The sequence below is a fragment of the Triplophysa dalaica genome, chromosome 9, assembly GCF_015846415.1.
Source record: "Triplophysa dalaica isolate WHDGS20190420 chromosome 9, ASM1584641v1, whole genome shotgun sequence".
Classification (NCBI taxonomy): Eukaryota; Metazoa; Chordata; class Actinopteri; order Cypriniformes; family Nemacheilidae; genus Triplophysa; species Triplophysa dalaica.
In genome coordinates, this window is record NC_079550.1 from 10,212,767 (window position 1) to 10,226,431 (window position 13,665).

At 38.4% G+C, this 13,665-nt stretch overlaps 1 protein-coding gene across 3 annotated transcripts in view; it reads right to left on the bottom strand.

Annotated features, from left to right (window-relative positions):
- Positions 1–13,665, bottom strand: part of caln1 (calneuron 1) — a 58,756-nt gene that overhangs the window by 42,158 nt on the left and 2,933 nt on the right. For all 3 annotated transcript variants that reach the window (XM_056756704.1, XM_056756703.1, XM_056756702.1), the window contains one exon: positions 4,592–4,716. In XM_056756704.1, coding sequence (XP_056612682.1) covers positions 4,592–4,709 — 118 coding nt within the window. In that variant the 5' untranslated portion in view covers positions 4,710–4,716. The remainder of the gene's footprint in view (positions 1–4,591; positions 4,717–13,665) is intronic.

Below are 13,665 nucleotides of genomic sequence, written 5' to 3' on the forward strand. Positions count from 1 at the left end.
AAAATAGTTAGTTTATATAAATTTTCATGTGTCCGTTTATGAGGAATATGTAGCGTTATGGATGTGACAATCCTGAAAATGGCCCTTACCTGACTGTAAAATCATGCACTAAAAAAAAACAAATTCTTTACATATTTGAAGAGAGAGCTCACATGGGTATTTGAACCAACAAATGTTAATATCTGTGCTGTTACCATAGTAAAAACTTCTGGTAAAAACTTGGTGGTAGGGTTGACATTATCATGGAATTGCCCTCATGCTAATCTAAATGTAAAAAATTGGGAAAATGATCAGTTTTTTGCATTCTTAAATTTCTTTTACTTTTTCAGTTGTTAGGATTAACAAGGATTTTTAACAAGATTTCTACTTAAGAGTCAATTACTAATCATCTAAATTACTTTATTCTGTAAATGTAATTATCCGACTGTCTCTGCACCCATCTCAGCTTGCCTAGCCGACATCTCGCTCTGGATGAACGCCCATCACCTGCAGCTGAACCTTCCAAAAACAGAACTGCTTGTAATCCCGGCTGACACGAAGACTCATCACAACCTTTCCATTCAATGGGCTCATCAACCATCACACCTTCCAGAAAAGCAAGAAACCGGTCCTGTAGATTCATCCTCTACAATATCAGGAAAATTAGACCCTTCCTATCAGAGCATGCTACACAAATCCTTGTCCAGGCTCTTGTCCTGGCCAGACTGGACTACTGCAATGCACTACTGGGAGGACTTCCAGCTTGCACAACCAAACCTCTACAGATGATCCAGAATGCTGCGGCAAGAGTTATCTTTAATGAACCAAAGAGAGCACACGTCACTCCTCTACTCATTAAGCTACATTGGCTTCCCTTAGTCGCTCGCATCAAATTCAAGACTCTGCTCCTGGCCTACAAGACCACTACTGGTTCGGCACCACCTTATCTTAAATCGTTAATGCAGACATATGTACCCGCCAGATCCCTACGCTCTGCAAACGAACGACGTCTTGTGGTGCCATCCCATAAAGGTAAAAAATCTCTCTCGCGCACCTTCTCCGGATCTGTTCCACCTATGTGGAATGATCTGCCCGCTGCTACAAGATCTGCAGATTCTGTAGCCATCTTTAAGAAACGCCTGAAAACACATCTCTTCCGCCAACATCTGACTGATCTGTTCTGACTCTTTTCTTCTCTACTCTAAAAAAAAAAAAAAAGTATGAATGAATGGTTCCGTAAACTGTGTTAGGTTATATGAGACTAGTCTTCTTTTTGATTGCACTTATGCTTTTGTTGTACTTATGCTGTCCTAATTGCTTCCATTATCTACCCCACTTGTAAGTCGCTTTGGATAAAAGCGTCTGCTAAATGACTAAATGTAAATGTAAATGTATCACACACACTTACGAGAAAGTTTTACTTCAGCAACATGTAGCCAATGAAACTTCAAACATTTTTTAAAACAAAGGTGTTGCACTATCCCATAGAAGAAGCTTTTGTGTCTAAAGGCTTCCATAAAGAACCTTTAACATCCGGAGAACCTTTCTGTCTCATGAAATGTTTTCTTGTGGCGAAAAAGGTTTTTCAGATTATAAAAACCTTAGAAAGAGATGATTCTTTAAAAAACCTTTAAATGATTTTTTCTTTGTGGAACCAAAAATGGTTCTTCTATGGTATCGCTGTGAAGCACCTTTTAAGCACCTTAATTTTCAAGAGTGTAAAGTTGACCAGGTCTAGAAAAGACGATATTCACGACAGAAGTCCCTTTTCACATGTGCTGAAAAATTATGATGTAAACTGCAGGTAGGCCTACCTACATCACATAATAATTATCAGTCAAACTCTGCAAAGCTATTTCTCAGGCATTAAGTCTTTTATATAAACTGTCATAATTATAGTTGCACAAGTGACTTTAAATCAACAGCTATGCACATTTACAGTGACACTTATGTTTCACAGCCAATTAACAACATCTGTCTGAAGAAAATGAGGTGAGCAATTGTCATTCCCCACAGACACACACAAAATATTTTGGGAATGCTGTTGCACAGCGTGTTTGCACATTAAAGGCATTCGATTTGTTTACGTACACAGAGGCAAACTCATGAATATATACATAAGGAGCCTGTTTTGGAATGTAAAGCCTGATGCGCACAACCTTCAAAAACATTTTGTTCTCTCTGTTTTGCTTGTACATTATACAAGCATAGTAGAAACTGCCACCCACAATTCAATGATGATGAAATTAGGTTTCATATTTTATATCATTGAACCTATAACATCAGACATGAAGATGAAATGATTGCGATTAAAAAAAAACTTTAAAGTTCAGCCTAAAATAAATTACTCCTGTCCAAACCCTTTATGACTTTTATCAGTAAATCATAAAAAGGGAATGTTTTATGTACTGTTGTTGTGTGTTACAGCAAAAATGGTCAGTGACTATGCCAAGATTTGCAACGTGTAATAATCGGTCTCCTTTTTGGTCATTTTCTTTGGATGTCAAAAGACTTGGAATGTAGTAGTGTACATGAGTAATATTGATACTATTAGGGTGCTTTTCAATCCTTTTTTAAACTCCTGTCCCCATTCACAACAATTGCACAGAAGAAAGCAGAAACTATATTGTTTTAAAAAAACTCTTTGAATTTTAAAATGTATTTTTATTTTAACAGTAACATGTAAGGGTGAATAAATGATTTTGTGTCATTTTGGCACACCTATTACTTTTGTCAGGAAACTCAGGCAGAACCCAAGCGAAGACAGCCGAAGTGGAACCAAAAATATATTTTTTAGTAAATAATAAGCCTGCGATGGGACAAACAAGAACACAAAACAAGGTATAAACATAAAACTTGCCATGAAGGGCAAAACAAGGTCCTAAATAAAACACTGAAAATAATCCAAACAAGACAAGGCAGGAACAAGGTAACCAGATGGGGACATGGACTAACTAGATAATAGTACAATAACACAATGCACGGGACAGAGAACACGAGGGCCTTAAATGGGGAGACTAATAAGGCGCAATAACACTGGGCAGGTGAAGGGAATGAAACACTACTGGAAACTAACAGGGAGATAACATGGGGTAGGTGAGGGGCATGAAACACTAATGACGAGATGGGGGACAGGAGGACATGTGGCACAAAGTCAAAACAAAGGCCACGTGTCTCCACACAAAACACAACAAGCCCAAAATACATGGTACTGTCACGACTCTGTCCACAGAAATAGAAAATTCATAATAAGAAGAACAGAATCATAATAAAAGTTGTAAGCCTTCATTGTAATGGAATGGAATAGTTGAGGCCAAACACCCCCTTCAGTGTGATTTGTTCACAATAAGCCACAGCCTTGTATCTTATTGCTTACATGATATAATATGTTTATTTATATAACGCCTTTCCCAGGCTCAAGGACGCTGAATGATATGATATGATATGATATGACATGAAACTGTATCTGAATATAAATATATAAATATTTAAACATATATAAATATAAACAAAGTGCTGTTATGAAATTAAATCTTTATCTGGCTAGTGACTCACTCCTACATAAAGCTCGGAGATGTTCCGAGTTGTCTACTTTAAAAAAATCTATTGGATGGACCCCTTACATTATTCAGGTTCAAAGCACAAACATGCCCAGTCATTTATAAGTGGATTACACTGTCCCTCTTATCATATGCCAAAGCTTATTGCTAAAACTTTTTTGATATTGTTCAAATCCAAATCCGATTACATTTATAAGTATAGAAAGATCAGAAATCTTCCTATGAATGTTCTCACACAACAACGTCTCTGCGATTAGGATGTTACACAGTATTTGCTGACCACCTTCTTAAAGCAGTCAATGCAACATCAGCAGGGTTCCAGTAATTGTATTTCACAGTTCAGATTGTGTCGAGGCAGAACCAACAAACTTAATGACTTGTAGCAGCTCTGAATATCAGCAGGTGCCCCGGGTGTAAATATGTCAGTTCAACATTAATATTCAGGCCCCAAGAGTCCAATCCATTTCCCTTCATGAGCTCGCCTCTGCTGACAAAGCCAACATTTCTTAGTGCTCCATCCCATTCACTACAACAGATTCATGCTGGAGAAGTGTTGGGATCTATATTTTTTTATTTTTGTTTTAATACTTGATTTATATTGGAACATTGAAGTAACACTTAACAACGGCTTTCAGGTTGGATGGACAAGAAAGTGCATAGGTATGTATTAGGGATGCACAGATAAAACATTTAAAGACCGAATACAAGACGATGCCTGTACCGAGGCCTGTACCTTTTCAAAACGCAGCGAGACTAATAAAAATATAACTGATATAATATAGCTCAGTATCGGGCCAGATACTCAAATTTGTTTGGAAGAAAGGCATCCCAAGAATGGGCCAATATAGCACCGGGAATCTTTACCATTATCATCATAGTACCGCATCACTCACAGTCAGTTACCATTGAATTTGATGATACTATGAAATAGTTAGTGATTTCTTCTTCAGTTCTATACAGGTCACGGCAAAGACAAGTAATCACACATACCGCCGCGTATATTGTGCAGAATAATTGTGTGTATGTATTGTGTCTGTATCATCAGCGCTCACCATCTAGTTCCTCCACGGAGATGTTGGCGAGCTGCTCGCTGTTACTGTGTTCAGACAGAGAGCGACTCAAATAGTTTCCCTTGTACAGCAGTCCTGCCGTCACATGGTGGAACGGCATCTTCTCCCTGAGAGAGACAGAAATTGAGATTGTGTCATCACAATCAAGATGTTACCGAGCGATGTGTTGGATCAGTGACAAAACAAAAATACCCCATATATACTATATAAAAATATATACAGTGATTTAAAAATACTCTCATTTGATTTGTTTTTGTTGCTCAACTGGTAAAGTATTAAACAGTGCAATAAGTTTGATTCCCTGGAAACACAAACTGATCAAATGATAAAAATGTTTTTCATTGACTCCATTGATGGACAAGACATGTCCCAGCAAGCAATTTTCGGTTTAAAAGACATCGATTAGCCATCTAAACCCAGCCCAGACGTCTAGGCTAAAACAAGGCTGAATTTGGGTTGTCAGTGAAAATCTAATAGCCCGTCTTACTACGATCTACATCGTGTCTACGCACAGCCTACACATATAACATGTCAAATAAAGCAAACCAAACACCTCGTCATCACAGTTGACTTTGCTTACATGATGGAATATCATACATCTTGCAAGTTATTTTGGACAAAATTACATTTAAACAGATTAAATGTTATTTTAGCTAAAAGTGGGTTACCCATAGCCGGACTATATCGGGTCTATATTTAACCTAGACGTTGAAATGATGGCTATTGCTTGCTGGGCGCTATGTGGATAAAATATTTAGTTTAGTAAAATAAAGTAAATATAGTATAGTCAAATGCAAAACAAATAATTTCAAGGCCTAATGTGTCACTTCTGAAGGCCTTTAAAAGTTCATGTTTAAGTTGAAGACATGAAGACACCAACAGCCAATAAATTCTTGGTATGAATAATATCTTTTCTCTTTATACAGTTTGTTCAGCAAAACATTTCTTACAACAGTCAGCACTGTAAAATATCTCTTCTGCCGTGCTATAATGTGCAACTATTGTAAGGAACGAACACAAAAGCTCAATGCATACAGTATGAAGCATTAAACTTAATGAAACGAAGAGCTATAAAACTGCAAGCCATTGTCATACCCAGTCTAAATTACACCAGGAGTTTATGAACATAAGCTACTGTATAGATAGACTGTCTAGTGTCTATGAAAACAGATGTGTTTACAGGCGATTATTTTGTGTATATGTGTGCTGTATGTGTGTTTATTATAGTGGCATTAAAATCATGCTGACAATTACAGATTGTCCTTTTTTTAATGTTGACATCTTCCTACAGTACATGGGTTTTTAAATGTTAGATTTTATTGCAGAGTGAGTGAGCAAGACGGCGATTTATTCTGCTCTGTTAAACCTCTCACTCTCATTCGTTTTGTGCCATCGATTCATTCTAGTATATTGAAGGCTGTCTTGAGATAAGATAGATAATTGTGTTTGATAAATAGGTTTCTGATGAAGTAATAAATTCATATGAAGAGTTTGGTTCCAATTAATATCAATCAAACTGCAGTTGGTTTGTTTTCATTTAAGCCTTATTAACAAAAAAATACAGTTAACCAAAACATGATAACTCGGCCACACCTCCCGCATCAGCCCTCTTCCCCGGATTCCTCTGTTCTCATTCCCCGGACTTTAAATCCCTACGGGCTACACTCCCCATGATCCCTTGCACCAGGCACCTTGATTAAACCACACACACCAGCAACTCTTCGCCCCGGACACCATATATACTGTTCTGTTTGTTTCATTGATTGTCAGGTTTACAGTGGTTGTTATCTTGTATACGCTGGCTCAGATCCCTTGAGCGTTTTTATGCTGTTTTTTCTGTGGATGTATTTAGTCATTGTTTACCCGAGGAGCTGTATGTCTGTTCTTTTCCTTACTGTGGATTGTACTGTGTCGTTTTTGTCAGAGTGAGTTTGTAATGGAAGACCTGGACTATGACATCTCCTATCTCCTATGCAGAGGATTTCTTCAAGGCAAACAGACTGGTGAGTTGGAGCGACTCCGAACCTAACCATTATTTTGTCTGGACTGGATGATGATCTGCTCGCTCTCTTTATCCTTCCTGACACCGATGAATACCCCCTGGAGGACTTTCCTAAATGGGCTGTGGGATGTGAATTCTTCATCGGGGAAAGTGATGAGTGGGTACAGTAATCATCCAGCTCCATCCGTAAATAGGGGGGTTGTTCTGGCTCACCTTAGATGCGTACCTCAATTCTCCACAGCCCAGCTCGCCCACCACCACGGATCCTGACCCAAACCAGAGACCAGTGAGCTTCCACCCCGCAGCACGGAGCACTTGCCAGAGCTCACCACAGATGGAGAGTCTTAGCCCACAGCGACACAGACGCCATTACACGACCAAGCCGTTATCGCCCTGGAGCCTGAGCCTCGAGACACAACTGACCAGGTGCATGAGCCGGCAACACCGTGCACCGCAGTGGGATTACAGGTGGACTCCTAGGGCTTTGAGGAAAGCCCCGCCCATACTCCCGCCGCTGAGTGTGAGCTGCAATCGGCATCTGGATTGTTAGACCGGACTAATGAATTAAGACTTTTGGCTGCTCCCTTCCCCGCTGGTTCCATCCAGCTCTTCCATGCCCCCGCTTGTCCTGCCCAGCCTTTCCACGTCCCCACTGGTCTGTCCAGCTCTTCTTCGACCCCACTGGCCCTGCCCAGCCCTCCCTCAGCAGCTAACACCCTCTTGCCAGTCTCCATAAAGCTCCCACACTCCCTCCCTCTACCTCCTCTGCGTTTGTCAGCCAGTTCGTCAGACCTGGATTTATTGGCACCCAGAAACCCCTCAGTTCACCCTCTACACGCCAGCGCCATAAGGTTGGATGAGCCCCAGGATCTCTAGCCGCCAACTACCCCTGAAATGGGGTATCCCATGTCTCCACCTTCAGCCTCCGAGACCCGAACTCCACCTTGGTCCTTCGAGCCAGCAGCTAAACCTTGGCTCCAGCCTCCCTTGCCTATACCGTGGCCCGTCATCTCACTGGCTCCTCCCTCGTCCCTCCGGTCCCACCTTGTTTAGTTGTCAACCATCCGCCGCCTCTGGGCTTTAATCCTCCGGCTACGCCTCGTCTCTCCGCCCATTCAACTCTGTCAAACTCCTCCCTGTCTTCGGCCTCACCTCTATCCCCATTCGCTCTGTCTGCTCTGTCTCTGGCTGCGGTCTCCTGTGTCCACGTCTTCGCCTCGTTCTCCAGAGCCATCTGAACCTCTCCGCCTGTGCGGCTTCACCCTGTACTGCTCCCTCCTCTGGTCTGTAGGCTCTCCACCACAGCTCCTCCCTCAACTCCGCCCTTGGACCTCCTCCTGACTGGTCTCTGGGTCATTATCCTGCTCCTACCTTCACCACACCAGCCCTATGGACTACCCCTGACCACCTTCCCTTTGCCAAACCCTCGCCCTTTTAAAAACGGAGTTATTTTATTTTGGAACCAAACTCTTCATATATAGTTATATAATTAAAACATACTGCCCCTTTTAACTAAAAGTAACTTTCGTGTCCTATAATTATTTTATGTTACGAATAACTTAAAGCGCAGGAACTGTGGTGATACTGCGAATTGTTTCTAGTCGGACTAAAATGAAAGTAAAACACATACACATTTGGCAACGCCTCAAAGAGAAAGTCACAGCGCTCAGGAATTGTGTAAAAAATTACAGTGCGGGTCAACTTTCTCCTGTAAACAAACTCATTTTTATAATAAAACCAATGGCCACAGTGCAATAGGGAATAACGCATTCTCGTGGGTTGCCTTTTACAGTCTCTCTCTTTGATTCACACGCAAGTCATGTCTCACTATTTCTCACTAATAACTTCCCTGAAGCAGCACAGCACAAATTTAAAGACGTGATGGTTTGGAATTAGTCATCAAGGTTTGTTTAACTGTTATGCTGGGCTCAAATTTGTGGCGGAAGAAAGTAGTTCCCCATTTCCTTTGAAAACAGGAGGATTTTAAAGACACTCCGATGTTGTTTCTGATTTACTTACACTCTTGTGTCGTGGAACTGTTGTAAGGAACATCGCTCTCGTAGTCATGTGATGTGTCTCTGTGTCAGCACAGCAGTGACTGTCTACGAACCTCGTGCCTCTGGCCTAATCGTAGCCATTATGACATAGAGACATATCACACTACTACTCAAGCGATATTGCATTTATATATTTGAAATGGATTTGACAGATATACTGTATTTTGCATTGTTCTTTAATATTGCGCAGCCCTAGCCACCATCTGTCAAAAAGTCTGTCAGTAGATTTTGGGACACAAAAACAGAATGATCATATCAGGCCCAGTTATCCACCCCTGCTGATAATCTCACATTTCTGTTGCCGAATATTTAACTAGATGTCTTGCACTAGTATAAACTGTACAACATACCTTCAGATTTAGCATATTTTAAAAGGTTAATGTAACAAATAAAACTCCCTCACAATAAAATAGTAAAGTAAAATATCTGAATCCTTTATTATATTTACATAAAGCATAAATGCACTAAAAACTGGTCTCATATAGCCGACAAAAGTATACCACAGCTAAGGATTTTTTTATAAGTGAGTCATGAAATCTCTCTGTAAGCATTCATTTCGAAATAATTTATTCAGGACAGCTGAATCCATGAAAATGCATCTTATTCAATGTCGTCAAATATAGATGTGATGTGAGATAGAATTTCACGAATAAGTCAAATTGGGCTTAATGTTGACTAGCATGAAGTGAGCATCGTATGAAACAGTGAGTTTGAAGTAGTCGAATGTCAAAAGCCCACTCAACATCCACAGCACTCAATATCCTGCAGGCCCTTTCTGAGTTCAAGAGTCTGTATGTACCATATACTCCCACAACCAAATCCACTGAAGCCTTTACACTAGTTGTTGGCTCAGGGCCCATGTGACAACTGCCAACTGTGCGTTAGCCCTTATTGTTGAAGTAAATCAGATATTCTACAATATAAGAATTGATTTAAAGTGCACAAATAACTATTTCAATGATCAATGCTGAAATTCATATTTATTGAGCAGAACTGTATGTTTCTACCTTTGAGGCAGCAGTTTGATAAGGGTCAGATGCCCTGCATGTGGTTATAGCGATGTCCTTATGTTAAAAATACTGTGGATGAACCTAACTGGCCTGCAGAAAGCATAGATCTGAACCTCAATGAACAATGAAAAAAATCTGATTCGGAGCCAGTTCCCATCAACATTTATGACTGATGCTCATGTGCCTGAGAATTAGTAAATGGCTGCAGCCATGTTCAACATCCGGTTGAACGCTTCTCCACAACAGTGAAAGCGGTCCATACATTCAAATAATCTACACACAACTACCCTAATATTATTTATATTGTATGGTCTCCAGAACAACGAACTCATCAAAAATCGAATCCCATCTAAATCTTTAGGTATACAACTCATACAACTCATTGCATAAGTACAATGTGGGCACACTGCAGGTTGAACACAGTAAAAGAGAAAAAAAGAGAGAAACTACTTGAAAGAGTATGACAGAGAAGGTTTCAGATCTCATACTATGATGTGGGACGTGAGCCCATAGTCACAGTATGTGCTGGGTTAAAGCCAGGTCCCAATCAGAGTAAAACACATACAGCTTGAGCACCCCAGACAGATAGCAGCAGTCTGCAGAAGGATATGTCCAATGATTGATGGCAGACCCTTGTAAAATATGGATGCTGCTTTAAGACAAATGCAGGAGATTTCTGGTTTGCAGAAACCGGACAGCAGATTGGGAAAACTGGGAGACTTAAACAGGGTTTGTTTCAGGATCTTTCTTTAAAATATGCAGATATGGGATTTTCAGATCTTTATTTTTTTCAATTCATCTGATTTAAATATATGTGACGTTATATAAAATAAAATATTATCTCGAGCTTCAAATACACACAATTTGCTTACTCAGCAAACTGTGACATTCACTGTGTGATTCTGAACATACAGCCGAGGAAAAAATGAAGAGACCATTTCTAAATGATTTTCAGTTTTACTTTATTCACTATTTGTAGGTATGTGTTTATGTAAAATGATCTTTTTTTGTTTCCTTCTGTGAATTACTAAGGATATTTCTCCCAAATTTCAAATAAAATTATTGCAGAAAGTGAAAACAGAAAATAACAGAAAAGATGATCTGTAAACGAAAACAAGTTCTTAATCACTTTTAAGCAATACAACAGTCATATTTGTGCATGTATTGAGGAGAAGTTTTTTTTTACGTTATAAACACGATTTGTATCACAGTTTTCATGTGTCTCGTCATCCTGTCCGTTCTTTTGCTGTTTGATGACTTTATGTCGCTCCTCAGGTTTGATTTTGTTGAAATTTAGACACTGTACTGAAATGTTGATTAAATAAAAATTTGAAATGATCTTTTTCTGCGCCTGTGATACACATTATGATCTACTGCATAGAAATATGTCAACATAAATGTTCCGGTTTTCTGTGGTCCATTTACACTGTGACCACCATCATATATAATGATAATAAATGAATTTATCACTTGTAATGCTTGTGAGTTTCATTAATATTTACTACAAAGTTTAATATTTAATCATTCTTCCAAATGCTTGATATAAATACAAACGAATTACAATTAGCCATTGGTGGGTTGTTTAGCTCCAATGAATGGATTTTGGTAATTATTTTTTAAGCATTTTACTTTTTATTTCGTCATCTTTGTAGGGTTCTGCCTGAATGATCATTATGCAAAACACTCTGCAACTGAGTGGAATTGGTGAAATAAATCATTGTTGTCTCTAAAAGGGAAACGGCGCAGATGAGCGGTTTATGTGGGCAATTTTTTAATTAAGGTAATTATCAAAATCCCTTCCAGTTATTAAGATGTCAAATCATTTTCTTGTCGGCTCATGGTCACACTGTATTTACACTACGTGTATACATCGGAGCGTTTTATGAGGACTCATAAGTAAATTGAGTTATCCAAGAAAACAATGATTTTGTATACAGTAACTTACATGTGTATTGTGTAACTAACAAAATAACACTGTACTTATGCAAGACCTTACATTATGGTTATATAACCACAGATGAAGGGTATTCATATTACTGTAATATACAGACTGAATTGGCTAAGTGCTTTTACAAAGCGTTGGCAACAGCACTATGATACATCACACCATTAGATTATAAACAGAGCAATTATTAATAGCTATTAAATTGAACATTGCTTCAAACAAATTGTGTTTTTTCCTACTATATGTGTTTTCCTGCATTATTATATGTTGTAAGCTGATTGCAGTTTACAAACAACTCAAATACATAACGTGAGATCACATTTGTGGGTATTTTTACAAAAATCTGTGCCTCATCTGATTAGAATTTCAAGATGAAAGATAACTATATGTTTTCTAAATATAGAACTGCACCACATCGAGTAAAACTGGTAAGCAAAAACTGAGTTCACTGATGGTGCGGTCTTATCTTTTGAGTAAACACTACCAGACCTTCTCTGACGCTGTTTCAAATAAACACCACGTTTGTCTGCAAAGAAATTAAAGTTTGTCTCTATGCCCATGCATTTTTTATTGTAGAACCAAACCCAGCATTCAGTAGACTCCCGAGAGGCAAAGCCTGGGAGTATGAGTGCATCCAGACGAAAAGCATTTCTAATTCACATGCCATCTCAGTACAACTATTATGCTTTTCATATGATCACTTTTAAGGGAAACACATCATCTGCATATATCCAAATTGCATTGTAGATGGTAGTTTTTAAATGCATGAGTTAATGTGACCCCTTTTTAAACAAAAAATGTCCTATGTAGATGAAGTGAGGTCTAATAGCATTCATTTTGGGTAGTTGTTGACAAACAGGATGGATATTCACTTTATAAAAATAAAGACTGCAAGACTTTAACTGGGTCCTGTGCTGATTTTAGCCAAATGTATAGGTTCTTTTTCACTTTTTAATGACAGAGATGCAACTTGCATTTTGACAAACAGTGATTTCACCAATGAATTTCCATTACATTTCTCCATGACCTGAAAACGCTTGTGTTTACTTGAAAACATATTTAAAACTCTTTCTCATAAACACTTCGTCTACACAGCGCATGAGCAGAGCAAGTTTTACTTTACACAAGAACAACATCCAGCCAATATAACACATCTACCAAGAAATGATGTTCACAAACAAAATGCTTTGACTTTTGAGATTTTATTTCCCATAACTTTTTAAAGCCATATTAAATATATCCAATATATACAGATTTTGTATAATCATCGGAACCATGGACAGATAATTTTAATGTGTAAAAATCGATATAGTCGCTGAATTGATCGATTTATAAACACTGCATGTATTATAATAGTAATTCAAGAAATGGTAAAATATTATTTTAAATAAAACAGTGCAGGACACATTTCATTACAACTGTCCATTAAAAGCATGAAATGCATAAGGATATCATGTTCAGAGGAGATAATGGAGTATAATATGTAAAATGATGAGACTGAGGCACAGTTGATCAAAATATGTTCAAGTGTGGGCAAAACTAATCCAAAAGTGCCACATCAAAGTACATAAAAGTTCATTTAAACATATTTTTAAATGTACAAAATACAAATTAACACAAGCACAAAACCACCCGGTGAGATTTTACCATTCATAAAATAGAGCAACTCATCAGAAACAGTCTTTAAACATCCTAAAGTTCGCTTGAGCCAAAAAAAAAAAATATTGGTATTCTTTAATCAAATCACAAGAGCGCTGCCCCCTAAAAAGTCAATAAAAGAAGTCTAGTGCTGTCATCCTGTCATTGCAGATCATGTCAAACTAACCCAATCTTCTCAATTTTAACCTCCCACACAGACAACTTTCAGTAAAGGACAGACTCAACTATAAAGACATTTACAATCAATTATTACAAAATAGTATTACAATCAATACAAATAGTTTCACAAGAAGACATCACAGTTCTGCAAAAATATCCAATTTAGGCTATCCCTAACACTTAACATTAAGAGCAGAACACAAAAGCAACAAAAGCATGCAATA